Source organism: Dermacentor albipictus, chromosome 2, assembly GCF_038994185.2.
Source record: "Dermacentor albipictus isolate Rhodes 1998 colony chromosome 2, USDA_Dalb.pri_finalv2, whole genome shotgun sequence".
In the NCBI taxonomy this organism is placed as follows: domain Eukaryota; kingdom Metazoa; phylum Arthropoda; class Arachnida; order Ixodida; family Ixodidae; genus Dermacentor; species Dermacentor albipictus.
Genome location: NC_091822.1, coordinates 14,066,058 through 14,089,737, shown reverse-complemented (window position 1 = coordinate 14,089,737; position 23,680 = coordinate 14,066,058). Strand labels below are relative to the sequence as shown.

Genomic DNA, 23,680 nt, shown 5'->3' with positions numbered 1-23,680 from the left:
ACGTCGCCCTTCTTATGGATCAGTGAAATGTTGGCATTCTTCCATCTCTCTAATACACTTGAAATCGTGAGGCATGCCGCATAAAGGCCGGAAGCTTTTCTGGCGTCATATCTTCTTCATCTTTGAATAAACTGTCTAATATTCCATTTTCCCCTGCCGCTTTTTCCCGAGTCGTGTCTTGCAAGCCCCTTCTAACTTCATCACTAGTTACAGAAGGAGCCTTTATGCCGTTCATCACTACTTCGAATGAAGGTTACAGGTCAGTATAGAATTCTTCTGCTGCCTTTTACTATACAATGAAAATTGCTTATGACATCACCCTGCTTATCTTTCAGTGCATACTTATTTTATTTATTTATTTACATTACCCCTAAGGGCTCTCACGCGAGGATATTATATAGGGGGGGGGGGGGCACAAACATGAAATATACACAAGAAATAAAACTACATCAAATAAACATACACACAAGGACCATAAAATAAATAGATATGAACGAGGGGTATATGCACTTAGTCACGAAAAAACAAGAACATTTTACATAATATGTTAATATGTGCATATAACAATAAGAAATAACTAATCTGCTACCACTAACCGTTTTCTTGCAACAAAGTTTGGAAAGATGGTAAGTTAACTTAGCAGCTATGCGTGATGGTAGGTTATTCCATTCTATTATTGTGCGCCTTCCTTGTACATCTTCCTTTGTCCTATAAGAAGTTTTTTATAACTTAATTCATGCTGAGCTAATTTTTGCCTGCTTCCTCAATCTTTCCCACGTTATAATTTCAAATATCATTTACTTTCTTCTTGTTGATTAGTTTTGACACTTCAGGGAATTCTATCTGATCTCTTAATTTCTTCACTTTCATGCTTTGTCATTTCGTTATGAGGTCCTTCGTTATTTGGGTGAGGTTACCTACTGGTTGCCTTGGCGCCTTACCTACCACTTCAATCGCTGCTTCTGAAATCAGCCTAGTTGTAGTTTCATTCATTGCCTCTATGTTATCTTGATCTTCCTGCTCTAAAGCTGCATATTTATTCGCGAACGCCCACCTGAATTGGTCTGCTTTTACGTTTACTCCATATAGGTTGGCCTGTTTTCTTTTCTTCACTAATTTTAATCTTTCTGCCTCCAAATTGAGAGAAATCATACACCTCACGAACCTATGGTCACTTCACTTTACCTAACACTTCTACATCCTGCACCATGCTGGGATCGACAGAGAGGGTGAAGCATATTTCCTTTCTTGTTTCTTCCTCAGGCCTTTTCCAGGTCCACTTCCTCTTACTGCGCTTCCTGAAAAGGTATTTGTTATTGGGAGTATATTTCTTTCCGCCAATTCTACCGCCATCTTTCCTTTAAGGTTCCTAGAATCAATGTCGTAGTTGTCAATTGTTTGTTCTCCAGCCTGCTTTTCCCCCACTTTTGCATTGAAGTCGCCCATGACTACAGTATAAAGACTTTGCACCATTCTCATTGCTAATTCAACATCGTAATAAAACTGTTCTTTTTCTTCTTCATGACAGGAGGATGGAGGTAATCTTGTGATACGTTTATTTATTCTGCTTTATTACGATGAATGCTATCCTCTCATTAATGCTGTGAAGTTCATCAATGTTACTCCCCATGTCCTTATGAATTAGAAATCCTACCCGTATTCTCTCGTATCTAAAAGACCTCTGTAGTTAAGGAGGTGGCCGTTATTCCGCATAGTATAAGCCTCACCTGTTCTTCTAACCTCACTAAGGCCTTCTAGCCGCACTCGAACCATTGGTGTTCCGTCGGAAAATTGCAAAGCTGTGCCTTTTCCACCGACTATATCATTACTTCCCTCAACTACACATGGAAAGCTTCTATTCCCACGAAACCGTACATGTCGCCACCTTTTTAACTCTTGCAGCATCCAGCGTTTCCATGGTTCAACACTTTCCTTTAATAAATAGTTTTTGCCCAGCGCCGTCATAGAGTGGGACAATTTAGCATGTCAACGAACGTAACCCCATTATCTTCAAACAGCTGCTTACTTATGACCTCAAAGCCCAATTTTATAATGACTGTAGTATAATTTCGCTCTTTTTTGCGATTGCTGTTTCACATTTTGACTGTTCCACTGATTTGCTCTTGTGTTGCATTTGGTCTTGACCTTTTTCTTTTCTCTTCTCAAGCGAATCCACAGGCTGAGTTTCGTAGGAAACTGCAACCATATCTTTGTTTCTATTCTTACCTTCTATAACTCCCCCCTTATGTAATACCCCGACAGGGGTCCTTAAGGGAAAATAAATTATGGTGATTATCATAATAATATCCATGGTAATGCCTGATAATCGTCATAGGGCTCTGCTCAGCTAGCCTCACTCGAGAGCGCTCGTGTGTTAAACGTTGCCAGGTTCAGCTTCCATAGATGATATATAAGCTTAACTCATAAGATGCTTCCAAATAATGCTACTTGGGCGAAAATATTACCTGGCCAAACCCGACCCACGGGCCGCATCAGTGCGTTCAAGGCTGCGCATGTGTCTAGATAGAAAGTCCGTTTCCTGCAGCAGTCAGGTTGATAACGTTCTTCACTATTTTGAAACTTCCTCCACTTCGCAGTTTCCCGCAGAACTGATTTGCCATATTAAGCCTGAACCCCAATGCGGAACAGCAAATATATTTTCCTTTTCTCGTGTCATATTTTGAGGCAAACTCCCCACCAAATTTACATCATGCTGCCATAGTCGTTTAAGTAATGTTTCAATATGCCCGGTTTTTTAAGGTGACGTGAAAACGTCAAGGAAGCTTCTGAGGCTACATTCGGCTGGGTTAACCTCGGTTCTAAATTGTGGTGAAGCAGAGCAGAGGAGGGTAGGGGTTACAAATTTCAGCCCCCCCCCCCCCTAGTGGTACGCTTCTGTTTGGTTGAGTTGTTCACAGCAGCGTAGGCTATCGGAAGAATGTGTGCTTTCGCCAAGCTCGAAGGGTGATTCAGGACCCGTTAAACGAAGTACACAAGAAACGCGCTCTTCGTCAAGGTTACCAATATTCGCCCAATCACTCTACACTCGGTGCAAGAGGGGCAGTCCAAATTCCATCAAATATATCCATCGAAACCATCACACTCTGAATTATAGTTTCGTAATAAATTCAACTTGTGACTACGGCTTGGCACTTTACAAGTATTCGAAAATTTACAGCGAGAAGGTCACCACTAGGAAGAAGTGCGCATGCGCAGGAGCTAGTAGCCGGCGAAATGTCACGTGCTCACCTAAAATCGCCGCCCAATGCAGTGGTGTCCGGAAGAGGTCATCAAGTGCATTCACCTCACCACTGCTTCGTTGAGTCTGCAGAAAGTTGCCCACGGGCGCAAAAACAATTCATGTTTCCCAATAAGCAACGGCTTCATTTAGGCGCTACGCACAAGGACGTCACACAATCGTGCACTTCGAGCAAGCTCCACAAGCGATCATTCCGGTGAGAATAATAGCAGTACACAAGAGCAGCGCCGTCATTTTGCCAGTCCTGTCACAGCAGTTGGTTATTTAAAAATACCACGCAATAGCTCCAAGGAATGGAAGCATGCTAGATCTCTAAGGGTGGTTGTGCTTGTGATGGGAGTATTACAACTTGCTTGACAAGATCACTACGTTTTCGTCAGTTTGCTGTGCGGACATTTCGCGTCCCCAGGTTCAATTCAGCGCTCGCGCACTATCTCTCGTGGATGGATGGATGTTATGAGCGTCCCCTTTCGAATGGGGCGGTGGGTTGCGCCACCAAGCTCTTGCTATTATACTGCCTAATGTCCTACCAAAGTTAAAAAACAGAAATAAAAGAAGGAAAGAAAAAAAAACTATTATAAACTTCCACAAATACATTTTCTGGCCCCCAATTGTGAACTTTGTTTTTGTACGTCTCCGTTTTTTGTTGTTTCCCTACTTCCACCAATATTCCAATCGCCTCTTACTAATCTCTACTGCGGATATGTTTACTTTTCCCCTGCCCTCACTGAACCCAAAGGTTTCAAGAAGCCCAGTGGTGCCTAAATCTACCACTGGGCAGATGTCTTTACATTCTTCACTCCTCTCACACGTCGTCGATTAGCGCTGTTCACGACAAAAATGGAAGCTCATGCGAGCTTAGCTTTCACACTAAAGATACGTTCCCAAAAGCGCCATGGAATCGCAAGACACCAATAGCTCGTGGATATTACCAGTGTACAGGCGCACTGCAACTCATCAGCAATTATATGAATGACAGAACCGCACATACTCCTCTGGTTTATGACATCATCTACCATCTAACGGCCTCTGCATGCTGAGGCGTCTCATTCCGGGCACACCATCGTGCTGCAGTGGATTTCTGGCCATTGTGGAATAGCTGGAAACGAACAGGCTGACGCGGAAGCAAAAAAGGCGCACACTGACGGAACCATTATAAAAATTCATTTTTTCCCGGTATGATATTAACACCTTGCTCCATACCACCATTAAAACTTCTACGGCGCGACATTGGGACAACCCCGAACATCGACAAGAGCGCCTATATAGACTTGACGCTGGATTACAATTCCGCCTTCCACTTTGGTTGCGGAGAAGCCAGGAAACACTCATTCATCGATTACGGCTGGGTGTGGCATACACCCACCGATACCTTCACAAGATTGGACAAGCACGGGACCCTGAATGTAGCGTCTGTCACACTCTCGAGACAATAGCTCACGTACTTTGCGTGTGCCCTCAATATGCGGCCGAACGAAGAAAACTCAAATCTACTGTTGACCGCTTGGACTCCCGCCCCTTTTCAGAAGAAAAGCTTTTGGGCGCGTGGAGGAGTGTTGACTGTGCCCAACGTGCCATAAGAGCACTTTTGAGCTTTTTAAGTGAGACTGGTTTAGACGATCGCCTCTAGAAGCTGTGAGACGTGTAGTCAGTGCGAAATGTGTTTGCGCAAAAACGTTTTGTGGCAAGATTACTTTTTGTATGGGCAAGATTACTCTTAGTGTATTGCGTCTCCAGTGCGCATCCGCATATTGGACAACGTGTATATAGTGTCTCATTGTACCATATCATAATCATCCGCCACCTGCCTTTCCCTGTATTTCCCACTTCCCCATTCCCCAGTGAGGAGTAGCAGGCTAGAGACACGCTCTCCAGGCCGACCTCTCCTCCTTTCTCTTCACTAAAATGTACTCCTCCTCCTCCTGCTTTCAACACAACTTCTAAGCAAGCCAATCCGCGACATGAAAAAAAAGAAAGCACAGACTCGGGCTCCTCCTGAACCGAGGTATGCATCCCTACAAGGCATATCACACCCTGTAACACATCAGTTATCAAATAAAAGTCACTTGGATACGCATGAAGAGTATCACTGGGGGACAATTTTGGCTTACGGCTAAAACCGCTAACATTGTTAGGAAGAAGATCGGCATGTTCAAAAGCCCCATTGGCATCGCGTGGCTTGTACCCAGTTCGGTCTCTGGCTGCACCCTACCAGCTGGTGCTGCGTTTGTCGCTGCTGCTCCACGACCTGATTGAACCCCCTTTACAATTGGTGGAAGTGCTGCGTACAACAGGAAATCTGGAACTTCGCAATCGGACACTGCAGCCCGTCTTCATTATGCCGAAAGAAGGACCACCGCAACTACAACCCGCTGCCCCGGTGACTACCGTGGTCTGCCCTACCCCGTCGCGCCGACGTGACCCGCCCATCTTCAGCGGTATAGAAGACCATGACGTAGAAGACTGGCTCGCTGAGTACGACCGGGTGAGCATCCACAACTACAGGGACGGTACCAAAAGACTGAGTTACGTGTGGTTTTGTTTGAACGCTGCCGCCAGTGTGTGGCACCGCAACCAAGAACGTGATCTCACGACGTGGGCGGCCTTCAAAACTAATGTGACGAAGGTGTTCGGGCACCCCGCCGTTCACAAGCTTCGCGCCAAGCAACGTTTGCACTCGTACGCAACAGAGCAGCCAGACATTTACCAGTTATATAGAAGATGTTGTCGACCTCTGTAACCAAGTTGATGTCACAATGGCTGAGGCAGAGGTCAGGCATATCTTACAAGGCACTGAAGATGACGCCTTCCAGACGATGACGAAAAATCCGGCAACAAATGTTGCCCCGGATAACACTTCGCCGCCGCAACAGATCAAGCAGTTCGTCCGTGAAGAGGTTGCTCGTCAGCTTTCTCTCATACCGCCTACACATGGCCAGTCAAGCTCTCCATTGGCGCAGGCTCTCCATTATGTCATCAAGGAGCAGGCAAGAAGCCACGTTCCGCCTTCTCTCCAGCAGGCTCCAATTGCCGCTCCCCTAATGTTCCGGCGTTCGTGTTCTCCACTTCTCTACTCTTGTATCCTGTCTGCACGCCTCACCTCTTTTTTGCATAATGAATCCTTAGCAACTAGCACAGCTTTGTGTCGTTCTAAGTTGCTTTACGCCGCCGTGAGAGTGTTGGCAGAGCAGAGCCACCGAATTTCTCGACAATATTTGACACGACCGGCGACTTTACTGATCTTGCCGCTCTCGAGGCATCGCCTCCTCTGCCACTGCCGCGTTCTTTAACGCTAGCTATTGCCAGACCTTACGACGACGCAGCGCGACGAACTTCTTCACTTGCTCCAAGGCTTCTCTTCCTCTTTTGACTGCCAAGCAACATTACTCGGCCGCACAACGACTGTTTCTCACACTATCGACACTGGCAGCCACGGACCTATTCGACAGCGTCCCTACTGAGTATCGGCGATCCGAAAGACGCATTATCGATGACCACATGAACGATACGCTAAAACGGTGTCATCCAGCCTTCTACACTCTAAGAACAGTTTACACCCTTTGGCGTGCCCCTTCTGCCACACAACGATAATCGTCAGCTGCCTTGATGCGTTTCCATTCTTTAACGCTGCGAGCCCGGAACTTTCCAATAACGAATGGCACGCGTGCGATCAGCACAGAACAATTTACACCATTTGGAGTGCCCCTTCTGATAACGCGCGTGCCGTTCGTTACTGGAAAGTTCCGGGCTCGCAGCGTTAAAGAAAGGAAACGCATCAAGACAGATGACGATTATTGTTTTGTGGCAGAAGGGGCAAGCCAAAGAGTGTAAACTGTTCTTAGAGTGTAGCAGTCCCTGTGCATCACTAGTTGTCCTAGTCAAAAAAAGACGGCGCCATACAATTCTGCGTTGACTATCGAAGGCTTAACAAGATTACCCGAAAGGATGTATACCGGTTGCCACGTATCGACGACGCACTTGGCTGTTTGCAAAGAGCGCAGTCTTTTTTCTTTGTAGATCTCCGCTATGGCTACTGGCAGGTGCCCATGGCTGACGCTAACTGTTCTGAAACCGCGTCTGTAACACCAGACGGCTTGTATGAATTCACTGTAATGCCGTTCGGTCTGCATAACGCGCTCGGCACCTTTGAACGCATGGTGGACGGCATCCTGCGCGGCGCGAAGTGGCATACTTGTCTCTGCTACTTCGATGGCATCGTCGTCTTTTCGCCAGATTTTCCGACCCATCATCGCTGTTTACATCAAGTTTTGACCTGTTTCTAGAATGCTGGCCTCAAGCTTAAGTTGAAATAGTGTCTATTTGCAGCTCGAAAACTCACTATATTATGCCGCATTTCCCCCAAAGAAGGCACTCTTCCTGATCCTGCAAAACTACGCGCCGTCACCGGATTCACGAAGCCCCCTAACCTGAAAGCACTACGCAGCTTCATTGGCCTATGCTCCTATTTTCGACGATTCGTTCGCAATTTCGCTACTGTGATCGCATGCCTAAACAAACTTCTCCAAGGCGACAACGAACTTTCTACTTTGTCGGAGGCCTCTTATTATGCATTTACGACTTTTCGCTGCCTACTCACGTCACTGCCAATCTTGCACCATTTTATTCCAAGCGCAAATACAGAACTGCATATTGACGCCAGTGATGTCGGCCTAGGTGCCGTGCTTGAACAACGTCGGAACACTAATGCCGAATATGTGGTCGCTAATGCCAGTCGTGCGCTCACAGAACCTGAGGCCAACTAATATTAGAAAGACTGCCTGGCCGTCATATGGGCTCTTCAGAAATGTCACCCATATCTCAACGGTCGACCATTTGACGTGGTGAAGGATCACCGCGCTCTTTAAGGGTTGTCTAACCTCAAAGTGACTGAGGAGTTCTATAGAGATTTATACAGTACCAGTGGCACCCTCGACGATAATAGAAGAGCGAATAGTCTAGAGGAATTCGAAATCGCACAGGTAACGCCGGAAGAAGTAAAGAAAACCTTGGGAGCTATGCAAAGACGGAAGGCAGCTGGGGAGGATCAGGAAACAGCAGGTTTGCTGAACGATGGTGGGCAGATTGTCGTAGAAAAACAGGCCACCCTGTACACGCAATGCCTCATGACCTCGAGCGCACCGGGATCTTGGTAAAACGCCAACATAATCTAAATCCAGAAGAAAGGGGACAACAAAGAGTTGAAAAATTATATACCGATCAGCTTACTGTCCGTTGCCTACAATGTATTTAATAGAGAGTTTTAGCTTGAGCGTTTTTACGGCCAGCGGAGCGGAGCGGACGAGCGCAGACGCCACTGCGCATGCGCACGTCGCTGGGCCGGCCAGCGTTTTTACGGAGCGCAGCTTACGCCCGCTGGGAAGCCCTCTCCAGCGGAGCGATAGGCAGCGCGCGAGCGTGCGTAAAAGCGCGCGGGCGTGTATGGGTATTCAAGATGGCAGCCGTCAACACAAGCGCCGGCGCTGCTGCGTTGTCGACGGCGACCGCTGCTCAGGCCCGTTTAGAAGTTTAACCAAATAACTAACTAAAAACACATAACCTACCTTTATTAAACAGTTTCAGCGCATTATTAGCAGGTTTAATTGATATTCTTTTCACTCTAACTCGAATTGTGACCAATAGGTGGAGCAGCAGAGCAAGTGACTCTACTCCGCTCGAGAAGACGGGCGATCCGCCCGGCTAAAACTATTTTCTCGCGCGCCTCTCCGCTGGTGTATCCGCTCGCCCGCTCCGCCCCGCTGGCCGTAAAAACGATCAAGCTAAAACTCTCTAATAAGGCAATCGCAAATAGCATCAGGAACACTTTAGACTTCTGTCAAGCAAAGGACCATGCAGGATTCCGTAAAGGCTACTCAACGATAGACCATATTCACAATATCAATCAACTGATAGAGAAATGTGCGGAATATAACCAACCCTTATATATAGCTTTCATTGATTACGAGAAAGCGTTTGATTTAGTCGAAACCTCAGCATTCATGGAGGCATTACGGAATCAGGGTGTAGGCGAGTCGTATGTAAAAATACTGAAAGATATCTATAGCGGCTCCACAGCCACCGTAGTCCTCCATAAAGGAAGAAACAAAATCCCAATAAAAAAAAGGCGTCACGCAGGGAGATAAATCTCTCCCATGCTATTCACAGCATGTTTACAGGAAGTATTCAGAGACCTGGATTGGGAAGAATTGGGGATAAGAGTTAATGGAGAATACCTTAGTAACTTGCAATTCGCTGATGATATTGCCTTGCTTAGTAACTCAGGGGACCAACTGCAATGCATGCTCACTGACCTGGAGAGGCAGAGCAGAAGAGTGGGTCTAAAAATTAATCTGAAGAAAACTAAAGTAATGGTTAGCAGTCTCGGAAGAGAACAGCAGTTTACGATAGGTAGCGAGGCACTGGAAATGGTAAGGGAATACATCTACATAGGAAAGGTAGTGACGGCGGATCCGGATCATGAGACAGAAAAAATCAGAAGAATAAGAATGGGCTTGGGTGCGTTTGGCAGGCATCCTCAGACGATGAACAGCAGGTAGCCGTTATCCCTCAAGAGAAAAGTGTATCACAGCTGTGTCTTACCAGCACTCACCTACGGGGCAGAAAACTGCAGGCTTACAAAAAGGGTTCTACTTAAATTGAGGACGACGCAACGAGATATGGAAAGAATAATGATGGGTGCGACGTTAAGGAATAAGAAAAGAGCAGATTGGGTGAGGCAACAAATGCCAGTTAATAACATCTCAGTTGAAATCAAGAAATGGGCATGGGCAGGACATGTAATAAGGAGGGAAGATAACTGATGGTCATTAAAGGTTACGGACTGGATTCCAAGGGAAGGGAGGCGTAGCAGGGGGCGGCAGAAAGTTAGGTGGGCGGATGAGATTAAGAAGTTTGCAGGGACGACATTGCCACAATTAGTACTTGACCGCGGTTGTTGGAGAAGTATGGGGGAGGCCTTTGCCCTGCAGTGGGCGTAACCAGGCTGATGATGATGATGATGATGATAAACCTCAAAGAACCGTCGGGCTGCCTCGCTCCGTGGGCCCTTCGAATCCAGGAATATGATATCCGTGTCGTCTATTCCTCGGGACGCAGACACTCTGACGCCGATGCTCTCTCACGCTTCCCAGTTACTACGAACGCCAGCACTTCTACTTACAGTCATATCTCACCACTTGACATCCTGGACATGGCCTCGGAGTGGCGAAAAAGCCCATGAATCGTCATGATATTGTTATGTAGGAAGACGTAGACGAAAAGCTATGTACAAGTATATTTATAAGCAAATACGCAGCGCTTGGCCAAGAGGCTACAGCCCGCGCTAGCTCCTAATCGTCGTCGTCGTCTTCACATCGCTCGCCTTTTCGTGATCGCACATATTGTTCCGTAGCACTACCCCCCGCGGCAAAAACGCCGTCCCGGAGCGACTAAAGGCCGGACTCGCAAGCAGTGTAGTAGGCCTTGAGCCTACTGACATGCACGACATCACTAGATGCCAGAGGAGAGGACGAGGTTGAACCCACAGGAGCAATTTCGTAAGTCACAGGCGCCACCTGGCGCAGCACGCGGTAGGGCCCTGTGCATCGCGAAAGGAGCTTCTCTGAAAGTTCGACGTGACGAGAGGGCGACCACAGGAGCACGAGCGCACCAGGCGAAAACTGTACGTCACGATGGCGGGCGTTGTACTGACACTGCTGAGTGGTTTGTGAGGCCGTCAGTCGAGCACGGGCAAGCTGGCGTGCATCGTCGGCGATGGCGATGGCGTCGCGCACATACTCCCTTGTTGAGATCGCAGCAGGAGGAAGTGGCGTGTCTAGGGGCAAGGCAGGTTCGCGACCGTACAGTAGATAAAATGGAGACAATCCGGCGGTGTCGTGCCGGGAAGAATTGTACGCAAATGTTACGTAAGGAAGGGCGATGTCCCAGTCGCGGTGGTCTTTGGAAATGTACTTGGACAGCATATCGGTAAGAGTACGGTTTAACCGCTCTGTCAGGCCATTGGTTTGAGGATGGTATGAGGTAGTCAGTTTGTGTTGAATGGAGTAGGAACGCACAATGTCAGCGATAACATTCGAGAGGAAGTTTCGACCACGGTCAGTAAGCAGGTGTCGCGGGACGCCATGAAACAAGATCAGGGTGTCTACCAAGTTGACATTTCCAAATTCCCCGAGTTTTCCAGGTTTTCCCTGACTGCTTTTGCGAAATTCCCTGAGTGATGCAGAACTATGTTTTATGTCAAGTCGCGCTGAAACCATATCGCCCTGTCCTGTCACTCTCTAGTAAGCATATGAAAAAATTTTTAAAGAAAACCGACTTAATCCAATTTGAACACTAAGGAGTAGTGTTTATGTTATTCAAAAAAAGAATATAAGGGAGGGGTTATTAAAATGCACAGTAAATAAAATGTCTTCGAAAAAACTTTCAAATCGAGTTGGACATTCTCTAGTACAAATAAAAAGGAGATGCATACAGAAGCAAATATTTTCGAATATGAGCTATTTCTATCAACCGATAGCATGCTCAGTGTCATGCAACTGTCCTGACATACTCTCAGCTCGCGCAAGACGCCTCAGATTTGTGTTTCACTGCTTTAAAGAGTTTATTTTGGTTTGGATGAGGGACACCTGCATCTCAGTATCCACCAACAATTTGTTTTTTGGCGCAGGCTCCTTTAAAGAAGCGGTCGCATAGATAATTCCCCGTTCATTCCTCAGTGCATCGATCCTTTCTGTTCTCGTCCTCCTTTCGCCGCGCGTTCGCCCCACGGACCATTTGAAGAATAGTCTTGGTCAGTTTACAGTCAACGTCCAATTTTTCGGACCCCCTAGGGGCCGCGAAAAGTTCCGAAAAATCAGGCAGTCCGAAAAAATAAATTCATGTCTTTTACTGCCCTTAAGGGCTAAAATCGACACACGTACGTCTGAAAAAGCTGTGAATGCCTGTCAGTGCAATTATTAGGCATATCGGTGCTCCTACTGTGACAGGTGAGGGCGGGTGCACACGTGTAAAATTAAGGAATACATACAGTGTCCCGCGACAATTGACCCTTCCTACGCTTGTTACGCTTCACCGCCTTACACTACTGTAATGAGGGGAAGCAGACTTTCGGGAAAAACCATTATGCAATGCGCCGTGCTTTCCGAGCTTCGAAGACAAAATTATTGCTGTCAGCGTAGAAATGAAGAAACACGGCACTGAACGACAAGAAGCTGAACAGCGAACGTCGAAGCAGCTAGGCCTAGCGTTGCCGCAGGGGTGGCTACGGCTGCCAGCGGATCTGCGTGCGAGAGCACCGGTTCAAGGCGGCGAGGTAATCAAAATAGCAGCGGTGGTGGTTTTCATTAATGCGATGTCGGACCTGCGATCACGCAAAACGTTTAGAAAATCGGACGACGAAGAGTTCTTGCGTCTGAAATTTCAGACGTTATGATACATTGACTCTTTGGGGTACGCCAAGGAGGATATATAAAAATTTTTATGTATCCTCCTTGGGGTACGCGGTGGTGCCGCGAAGCCGTCCGAGTTGTCGGGAATCCGGAAAGTCGGTCGTTGACTGTACTCTGGCAACTCCTCCAGCCGACGACGATTCGTTACGAGTGCTGTCTGTTTCTAGAGCCAGCATTACCGCGACTTTTGACCCTCTAAAAAATTACAGCTAATTTTCCCTGATAGAAGCACAAATTCCCTGAGTTTTCCCTGAGTTTTTCCAGACTACTCAAAATCCATGAGAATTCACGGTTTTCCCGGTTGGTAGACACCCTCAAGATAATGTCACGCAAGAGAAAGTCCGCGACGTCAGTGGCGCAACTGGTAGGGAGAGCCCGAGTGATAGCGTAAAGGATGGCGTAATCAGTCGCGACGGCTACCCATTTGTTCCCAGAGGATGACGTGGGAAAGGGACCGAGCTGGTCTAATCCAATACGAAGGAACGGTTCCACAGGGACAGCGATCGGCTGGAGATGACCGGCAGGTAGCACCTCAGGTGTTTTCCGACGCTGGCATGGATCACAGACAGCAACATAGCGTCGAACGGAGCGAGCGAGACCAGGCCAATAGAAGCGGCGGCAGACGCGACCGTACGTGCGGGTTACCGCAAGATGTCCTGCAGTGGGTGCGTCATGCATCTCAAAGAGCACAGTCTGTCGTAGCTGTTTTGGTACGACAAGAAGAAGATCAGAGCCGTCAGGGAGGAAGTTCCTTCGATACAGAATGCCGCCCTGGAGGACATATCGGCGAACGAATGCGTCGGTAGGTGTAGAGCGCAGACGCTCGATAAGTGCTCGCAGCGATAGGTCTCGGTACAGCCCATCGGCGACGTTAGCGCAGGCAGGCACAGAGAAAATACCGTTGGCGCTACTACTGTCGGCGTCGTCAGGCTCGTCTACCGGGTAGCGAGACAGGCAGTCAGCGTCCTTGTGTAGTCGGCCAGATTTATAGGTGACAGTATACGAATATTCTTGGAGGCGTAAGGCGCAGCGACCAAGTCTTCCTGTAGGATATTTCAGTGAGCATAACCAGCAAAGCGGGTGATGGTCTGTGACGACGGAAAAAGGTCCGCCATATAAGTATGCGCGGAACTTCGCAACAACCCAAACTAGGGCCAGAAACTCACGTTCAGTGATGAAATAGTTGCGCTCCGCAGGTGAGAGGAGCCTGCTGGCGTAGGCGATAACACGGTCGTGGCCACGCTGGCGCTGTGCCAGTACTGCGCCCATTCCATGACCGCTGGCATCAGTACGGACCTTGGTAGGCGCAGAAGAATCGAAATGGGCCAGAACAGGAGGCGTTGTGAGAATGTCGATTAGATGTGAGAATGCAGAGGCCTCGTTATCGCCCCACTGGAAAGGGGCGTCTTTTTTCAAAAGATCGGTTAGTGGTCGTGCCAAGGTCGATCCAAATAGGTCGCGAAGCTTCGGGCGAAAAGGGGTTCAGTACAGATTGTCACCGACATCAGCATGGGGGGTTATGGGAGCAGCGATTGAAGCGCGACTATGTTTGGAGGGAACAAACATTGGGAAAGAAAAACGCGTTTTTTAATTCAAACGAGACACAGTTAGATTCATTCTACGAAAATAAAATTCCTAGTCAATTTTATATATTCGTGATGAGTTAAGAAAATACGTTTAACTTTATTATTATTAATAAATGCATTTCTTTTCAGCGCCCATCGCTACAGGGGGCGTTGACGCCACTATCGCTCGCAGTGCAATGCACGTCTTGAAATGGACAGAAAGGCGCACTCGTATCACCTGCTGAAATACGCCCCCCTCACAATTTGTGCTTTCTTGCTTGTCGAAGTTTGTCTGAATTTGGTGACGCGGGTAGCTTCACTGCTTCTTAATCTGTTCAGTCAAAAGTAGTGAGTTACGACCGCCAGATAATTGTGTAGTTGTTTTCGTGCGACTGCGCTGGCCGACGGGCTTGGCATCCGACAATAGGATCAGCACTCTACACCTAAAGCTTTCGTCGGCCTCCAAAGAAAGTATGTTCCATATGTTCTGTGCAGGGATGCGATTTCGACAACCGTACGGCTGGCCTTTTCCTACATCGCTTTCCACGCTGAAAGCTCGAAATGCCCATCAAGTCGGATGGCGGGGCATTTGAATATATAGCTCCAAAGGAAGAACAACAAAACAAATTTCGCGCCCTCGAAAACAAAATGACCTCACTTCTGCTTTTAACGGACATGGCGTCACGTTATTTTTTCCTCCGCCGGAAGTGTTCCCACCACATACAGATGGCGCTAAGCCCCATGAACCGGCGATGGACCGCCATGTTTTGAACGTATGGTCTCCTATGGAAGCTTCGCTACCAGGTACATTTACCTTGGTCGTGCTATGGCGGCGAAATTTCTCACTAAACGGCGGAAGTACGAACAAAGGCCGATGAAGGTACGCACATCCTTGACACACTTCGGAACAGCGAAGTGCTCAACAGCATGGATCTTGCCTGGGTCTGATTGCAGTCCGTTCGCATCAACGAGATGTCCAAGGACGGTAATCTGGCGACGGCCGAATTGACACTTCGATGCGTTGAATTGCAGACCGGCTCGACGAAAAACGTCCAGGACTGCTGAGAGGCGCTCGAGGTGCGTAGCGAACGTTGGGGAGAATATGATAACGTCATCCAAGTAGCACAGGCACGTGGACCATTTGAAACCGTGAAGAAGGGAGTCCATCATGCGTTCAAAAGTGGCAGGGGCGTTACATAGACCGAACGGCATCACTTTGAATTGATAAAGACCGTCGGGTGTTACAAAAGCAGTCTTCTCGCGGTCGAGATCGTCCACGGCAATCTGCCAGTAGCCGGAGCGAAGGTCAATAGAGGAGAAATAGCGAGCACCGTGGAGGCAGTCAAGGGCGTCATCAATCCGAGGTAGGGGATACATGTCCTTTTTGGTAACCCTGTTAAGGTGCCGATAGTCCACGCAAAAGCGCCATGAGCCATCCTTCTTTTTGACCAGTACAACAGGTGACGCCCATGTACTATATGATGGTTAAATAATATTCTTGGCAAGCATTTTGCGAACTTCTGCGTGAATAACTTGACGCTCAGCTGGTGACACTCGATACGGGCGGCGATGAATAGGAGGGGCATAATAGGAGGGGCAGCAGGTCAAGGCGGAGTCATCGCCGGTATTATAGCGATGTTTGACAGCTGTAGTTTGGGCCAAAGGACGATCGTTAATGTCAAAAATATCGTGGTAGGAAAACAGAACGCGGTAGAGTTCACGAGCGTGCTCGGACGGCAAGTCGGGCGCAATCATTTTCTTTAAGTCAGCGATGGCAAAATTAGCCGACTGCGATGGTAGAGGAGTATCGGATGAAGTGTCGTCTACTGCAATGGATGCTACTGACTGATCCTCGAATGAGCAAAGCTAGGCCAGAGACATTCCGCGTGGCAGCACTTGTGTCATCAAGCAAAAGTTGACCACTGGCAGGCAGACGCAATTCGCCGTAATAGATAAAACTGTATGAGGTACTGTAATCTCGTGTGTAAGGAGGACTTCTTGCACAGGAGCCGCGATGTAGTGACCGTCGGGGACTGGTGGGGAAGACACTAGGTCAACGTAGGTCAGTGCCGAAGGTGGGAAGCGAACGAAGTCGACGGAACTGAGGCGACTGGGGTGTGGTTCAGCAGGATCCAGAACAGGCAGGTCAAGGCGGAGAGTACTGGCGGAACAATCGATGAGAGCAGAATGGGCGGAGAAGAAGTCTAAGCCGAGGATGATGTCGTGGGGACAGTGGCGATGACTGTGGATTGCACGATTGTTGAGCCATCGGCGACGGAGACGCGGGCGGTACACATACCAATTACGGGCGCTGTCCCGCCATCGGCGACACGGACAACAGGCGTTGTGGCAGGCGTGATAATTTTCTTGAGCCGGTTAAGAAGGTCAGCGCTCATTACGCACAAATGCGCCACAGTGTCTATGAGTGCAGACACAGAAACACCGTCGACTTGCACGTCAAGGAAGTTCAGATGAGTGGGCAACGTCAGCAGAGGATTTGGCGGCGTAGGGAGCAATGCAGCGTCACCTCGAGGCGCTGCATCGTCTAGTTTTCCGGCTGGGAGCGGTGTCCGAAGGGAGTCGGCGAATAGGAGCGACGGGGCTGGGGAGAGCGAGATTGTCGTCGTTGGGGCGAAGGCGACCGAGAATGGGAGCGGTTCGGTGCAGGAGAATCAGCGACGGCGTTATCGGAGCGTGCGGCATAGGGACGAGAAGGGCCACCTTGGGGACGAGAGTAGGCAGTACAGACCGGGTCGGGGAACTCCAGCGACTGCAACAGTACCGAGAAATGTGCCCGATTCGATGGCAGTGGAAACAAATGGGCTTGTCGTCAGCAGTGGGCCATTCAGATGGGTTGCGGAAACGTGGTGGGTAAGAAGATGCGGGACGGGGCGGAATCGAAGAAGCCGGGCGGGTATCAGGACGATGGGCCGAGCAGATGGTGTGAAGACCCATGTCTTCGCACTCTTGGCGGACAAATGCCTGGATCAGTGAGACCGTGACTGCAGATGTGTTGGTGGGACTGGAGTCGAAGGCAAACGGATAGGCGGCCTCGATCTCACGCCGGACGATACTGGTAACATCAACAGTGTTGTTGGGACGAGGAGTGTCGGCACAGGGAGATGTCGCTGGGGTGTTGGGCAGACGGGCAAACTGCTGGTCAGTACGTCGGCTTTTAGCGAGTTCCAGGCGGCGGCACTCTTTTATAACAGCATCCACCGTCGCTACGTTGTTGCACACAAGCAAGTTGAAGGCGTCATCGGCAATGCCTTTGAAGATGTGGGCAACCTTGTCTCACTCAGTCATGTGGGTCTCAACTTTGCGGCACAGAGCCAATACGTCCTGAATGTACGTGACATAGGGCTCTGTTGACTTCTGCACACGGGCGGAAAGCGCCTTCTGTGCGGCAAGTTGGTGACCGTAGGGGTTGCCGAACAAGTCTGGAAGCTGTGCCTTAAGTGAATCCCAACTGGTGAGCTCACCTTCGTGCGTGCGATAACAAACTCTAGGTGTGCCACCGAGGTAAAAGACTACATTGGCGAGCATAATAGTAGGGTCCCACCGGTTATTGCGGCTGACGTGTTCATACAGGCTGATCCAGTCATCGACGTCTTCCCCATCTTTGCCCGAGAATACGCCAGGATCACGGGGAGCGGGGAGAGTGATGTAGGTCGTCGAAGTGGCAGCAGGTGTCGGAGCCGGCGGAGTCGGGTTGTCGTCGCAGGGAGCCATGAAGGAAGGCTCGACGTGCCGTCCACTGCGAATCTTCGTGACGAGGTACAGGGAACGTCCACCTCCACCAAATATGTTACGTAGGAAGACGCAGACGAAAAGCTGTGTACAAGTATATTTACAAGAAAATACGCTGCACTTGGTCAAGAGGCAACAGCCCGCGCGAACTTCTAATCATCGTCGTCGTCTTCACACTGCTCGCCTTTTCGTGATCGCACATATTGTTCCCTAGCGATATTCAGTATTTTCTCAAATCCTCCGGCAGCTTCGGCCCCTCGAGTGTTACGCCGACAGGCGCAGCATTTCACCATCCGCGAGAAATTTTTATACCACCCCAACTACCACAATGACGGCCGCAGACGGCTCTAAGTAGTACCGCACCATCTAAAAGATTTATGCTTCGCTTTTCAATCCGACCCGCAAAGTGGTCATGACGGCGGGGTGTCAAAGACCAACACACGTCTTCGCCTACAATATTACTGGTGTGGGATGTCGAACTTCGTCCACAAATACGTGTGCTCCTGCGTTGGCCGCCAACGACGCAAATGTGTCCCGCATCTCTCTACCTCACCTCTCCAGCCGCTTCCCTGCCCAGCTCACTCATTGGACGGTGTCAGCATTGATTTATACGGGCCCCTTCCATCTAGTGGCGCTGGCAACCAATGGATTATTATCGCCATAGATCATCTGGCGCGATGTGCTTAAACCACCGCGTTGCCTGCCACATCCGCAAGAGAGGTCACCTCGCTCAATTTAAAAAACTATGTTCTCCGCCATGGCACACCTCGTGAACTGCTGAGCGATCGAGGTCGCGTATTCCGCTCCGACGTCCTGCAGTCACTCCTATCTGAACGTCTTATTATTCACCGCACCACTACTGCTTATCCAGGGTGTCTACCAAGTTGACATTTCCAAATTTCCTGATTTTTCCAGGTTTTCCCTGAGTACCTTTGCAAAATTCCCTGAATGAGCCAGAACTATGTTTTAATAGGTCAAGACAGGCTGACACCATGTTGCACGAATGCTGTCACTCTCTAGTAAGCATGCTGAAACAAAAAAATAACAATCCAATTTGAATAGTAAGAAGTAATATCTATTTTATTTAAAAACAAAACAGAAGGACGGTGTTAGTAAAATGCACAGCGAAAGAAGTGGTAAAACCTATTCCAAATTGAGACGAACATTTTCAAATACGAATGAAAAGGAGATGCATACATGAGCAAATATTTTTGAATATGAGATATTTCTATCAACTGATAGCAAGCTCATCGGTATGAGGCCTGAGCTTTGTCACAATCAAGATTCTCTCTCTGCAGCTGGGAAGTCAACCTCAACAGTCTTGACATACTCTCAGCCCATACACAACATTTCAGTGTTGGGTTTCACTGCTTTAAAGAGTTTATTCTGGTTTGGATGAGGGACACCTGCATCTCGGCATCAGCTAACACTGTTTTTTGAGCTCAAGCTCCTTCAAAGATGCGGCGGCACGCTTCCTGCCTTAGTTCGTCGGTCCTTTCGGTTCTCATCCTCCTTCTGCCACCACCCTTTCACCCCATGGATCATTTGAAGCATCCTCTTGGTCAGTTGTACAGTCAACGTCCCATTTTCGGACTCGCTAGGGGCCGCAAAAACATCCGAAAAATATGGCTATCCGGAAAAAAAAATTAATGCATGTCTTTAACTACCCTTAAGGGCTAAAATTGCCACAAGCACGTCCGAAAAAACTCTTAAAGCCTGTCAGCACACTTATTATGCATATCGGTGCTCGCACTTTGACATGAGACGGGGGTGCACGCGTGTATAATTAAGGAATGCTTACTGTGTCCCGTGACAATTGCTCCTTCCCACCCTCGTTATGCTTCACTGCCTAGCACTACTGCACTGAGGCGAAACTAACTTTCGGTGACTGGCATTACGCAACGCGCTGTGCTCCGCGAGCTTCGAAGCCAATCGCCAGGATTACAAAGGCGGAGTCGGTGCCATTGCAGACAGCGGCGAATTCTTTCAATGAAAAACACGGCACCGCAGGGCAAGAAGCTTAATAGCGAACGTAGAAGCAGCTAGGCTTCACGTTACCGCGGTAGTGGCTACGGCTGCCAGCGGATCTGCGTGCGAGAGTGCCAGTTCGAGGCGGCGAGATGATAAAAATGGCGGCGGTGGTGGCTTCGATTAATGCCATTTCAGACCTGCAGTCAGGGCAATATACATTGACTATATGGAATACGTGATGGTGCCGCAAAGTCGTGCGAATTATCGGGCACGTTCGAAAAATCTGGCATCTGGAAAATCGGTCGTTAACTACTCTGGCAATACATCGTGCCGATGACACTGCGTCAATGACTATTCTTTGCGATTCCTCTTTTAGCGGAGCCAGCATTAACACGACTTTCGTTCCCTTTCAGTAAAGTTACAGGTAATTTTCCCTGATAGAAGCACAAATTCCCCGAGTTTTCCCTAAGTATTTCCAGACTATTCAAATTCCCTGAGAATTCCCGGTTTTGCCGGTTTTCCCGGTCGGTAGACACCCTGTTATCATCCATAGACCAATGGCTTAACAGAAGATTCAACAGAACTCCTGGTGATATGCTATCATGTATGTTGCGTCTGACCGCTCCAATTGGGATCTCGTACTTCCATTCGTCACCTAAGCATACAACACTGCCTCTCCAGCCCCCCACTACCGAACTTCTTTTGGCACTAACTTAATTCTTTTGGTTTTACGGCCGCCATCCCTCCAGCACCTTGATACGGTTCTCCCGTACCGGCCGGACCTGCTGAATGCTCACCTCTTTCTACGGTCCCTCAAAGCACGCCGAGAAATGCCGATAACTGGCCCTTTGTTTCACGCCTGCTCAACAGTGTCGGCTAAAAGAGTGTCGTGACCCCAACCCACCCCCTCAACCCTTCCACATCGACTCAGTGTGGCTTTGAGTCCCACCTGTTGCTGCTTCTGGCCTTTCGTCCAAGCTCCTCCCGAAGTACCACGGGCCCTACCTCGTGGTTGCGCAACCATCACAAGTTAATTACATGGTCGAACCCGCATCGCCATCTTCCGATCTCCGTCGCGCGGGCGAGAAACAGTGCACATTGACCGGCTCAAGCCACTCACCTCTCCCTAGGTCGCCAGGATGGCTACTCAATGCTGGGGGTGATTGTGAGGAAGATCGGTACGCTGGAAAAGCCCCGTTGCCATCGCGTGGCTCGTACCCAGTACAGTTTATGGTTCAGTTTATTATGCTTTAAATGCAATGAATGTGTAAAAGACAATATACCGACGAGGGTCCCAAAGTCAAAGACTGCAACTGGACCTTCAGTTAATGATAACAATGGATAGATGTATTAAAGATGATCAAACTAACTAAAAGAAACAAACACAGTCGCGAGGATACAACACAGAAAATTTTAATTAAGAAAAACATATTGTGTGTATACAAGCCTATATTGCATAAAAAAGCTACATACATATCACAAATGTAGCGTAATGAATGACGTAAAATTAGTTGTACATCTCAAAAACCTTAACGGCATGACTAAACACATGAAACGACGATTTATTGGTGCTGGGTAAACCATTTCGCAGTTTTAGAGCAGCGAATGATGATGTAATTTTTCCATAGTTAGAAAGAACCATAGGCAGCAGAAAACTGGAGCTACGTGCAAACCTGTTATTATTATTATTGATGAGTTACCTGGAATCAATTAATTGGTATGAAAACTGTTTAGTGAATAATTCATAAAACAATTATTATATGATAGTTGAACAAGCTCGTTACAACAAGGACGTTATTTTCACGAAGTAGTAGAGTAGCACTCGTGAAAAACCCACTGTTAGTGATAATGCGGATTGCTTGGTTTTGTAAGTGCTGAACAGACAAGATATGGCAGTTATATGTGTTTCCCCAGGAAACAATGCTATAATTAATGTGACTGTGAATGAAGGCAAAGTATAATGCTAATATAGCGTCTTTAGAGAAATATGTTCTTGACTTGAATAATGCTCTAATACCGAAGGTACACTTTTGCTTAATGAAGGCAATGTGTTGAGAAAACTTAAGGTTATAATCTAATTTGATGTCCAAGAATGATACACAGTCAGAGACGGGAATGTGATGACCATCTAGAGTTATGTCAGGCAAGCCAGGTAGTATTCTTGGGCTAGAACGGAAAATCACAAATTGAGTTTTTGAAGGATTGATAATTAAATCATTGGAAGAACACCATGCAACAATCTGGTTAAGCTCATTGTTTAGTTTAAGGATTAAGGTTGTTAAAGAATTGTCACGCATCGAGATAGTAGTATCGTCTGCGTATAATACACAATGTGCCGAATTAAGACACGTGGGTAAATCATTAATATAAATAGAAAATAGTAAGGGACCTAGTATGGAGCATTGTGGTACATCTTGGTTAATAACTTTAGTATCAGAAGCAGCACCTCCAAAAAAACTGTTTTTTCTCTATCATGCAGGTAACTTTTTAGGAGGTTTAGTACTGAACCGGTAATTCCCAGGGCTTCTAGCTTAGTAAAATTATGTTATTATTAATCGTAACAAACGCTTTCGTGAACTCCAAGAATACCGAACTACCGAAGTCACCCGTACCAATCGAGTGACGAATGTAGTCGGTTAGGGATATTAAAGCTAAGTTAGTCGAACTGCCAGTGCGAAAACCAAAGTGAAAAGACTGCAACAAATTAAATTATTTAAAGTAAATATTTAAGCGGTTACAAAATAACATCTCAACGACTTCACTAATCGCACTCTGGCTGCGCCCTACCTGCTGGTTCTGCGTTTGTCGCTGTTGCACTACGACCCGAATAAACCCATTTTGGAAAATAAACATAGGTGACGTGTATATTCAAAACTTTTTAAGCTTATCAATGCCCCCAATGAATCCCGACATGAGCTTGCGCAACGGTGACAGGCCCCGAAAATGTACATGTTCTTTACTCGTGTTCCTGAGTGCAAAGTGATGTATACCATCCTGCACCTGAAGAACACGAATAGTTATAACGCTAATGACATTGAAGGAAAAGCTGTTAATTTTGTGGCGCATGTTATATCGCCAATTTGCTATGTATGTTCAGTAGATGCTTTCCCACCAGAGTTTTTCTAGTCTTTATGCAAACTGCGAAGGTAACTGTCATTTTTAAAAAATGAGAGAAAAACAACTTAGATAAGTATTCCTACAGATTGCAATACTACTGGCCTATTCTAATGCTCTCGAAAGAAATGCGACAGAAACTCCTAGAAGGTCATGTCAGACAGTGCGTAAGCATTCTTCACACACTTGCTCAACTTGCACTCTCTGACGTGTCCGAGCGCGCCTGGTCGTGTGACGGCGACGTTTACTCGGTTACCTTTCGTGTGAGAGTTATTGTTAACAAATTAATTGGGGTAATTATTCTTAATATTCTTTAAGTCATCTTAATCACCATTGATTATTCCTAATTAGCCTCAATGATAATCCATCGAAATTTGGCTTAATTATTCACATGTTGCGACAACTGTGCAGGCCTTCCAACACTAGCTGTATGACAGTTATTTGTTGTGGCAACTATAGTGGCCTGCTACCTTTGTATACCTGTATTTTGTATGGCCAACTGTATGACATTGTCACAGCGCCGATGTGCAGAAGCACCGACGACGACGAAGTCCAAG

General features: G+C 47.6%; 1 protein-coding gene across 22 annotated transcripts in view; it reads right to left on the bottom strand.

Annotated features, from left to right (window-relative positions):
* Positions 1–23,680, bottom strand: part of LOC135910907 (inversin-like) — a 686,529-nt gene that overhangs the window by 386,041 nt on the left and 276,808 nt on the right. For 21 of the 22 annotated variants that reach the window (XM_070533476.1, XM_065442979.2, XM_065442974.2 and 18 more), the window contains one exon: positions 3,250–3,325. The exons of the other annotated variant lie outside the window; for it this stretch is intronic. In XM_070533476.1, coding sequence (XP_070389577.1) covers positions 3,250–3,325 — 76 coding nt within the window. The remainder of the gene's footprint in view (positions 1–3,249; positions 3,326–23,680) is intronic. 22 annotated transcript variants of the gene reach the window in all.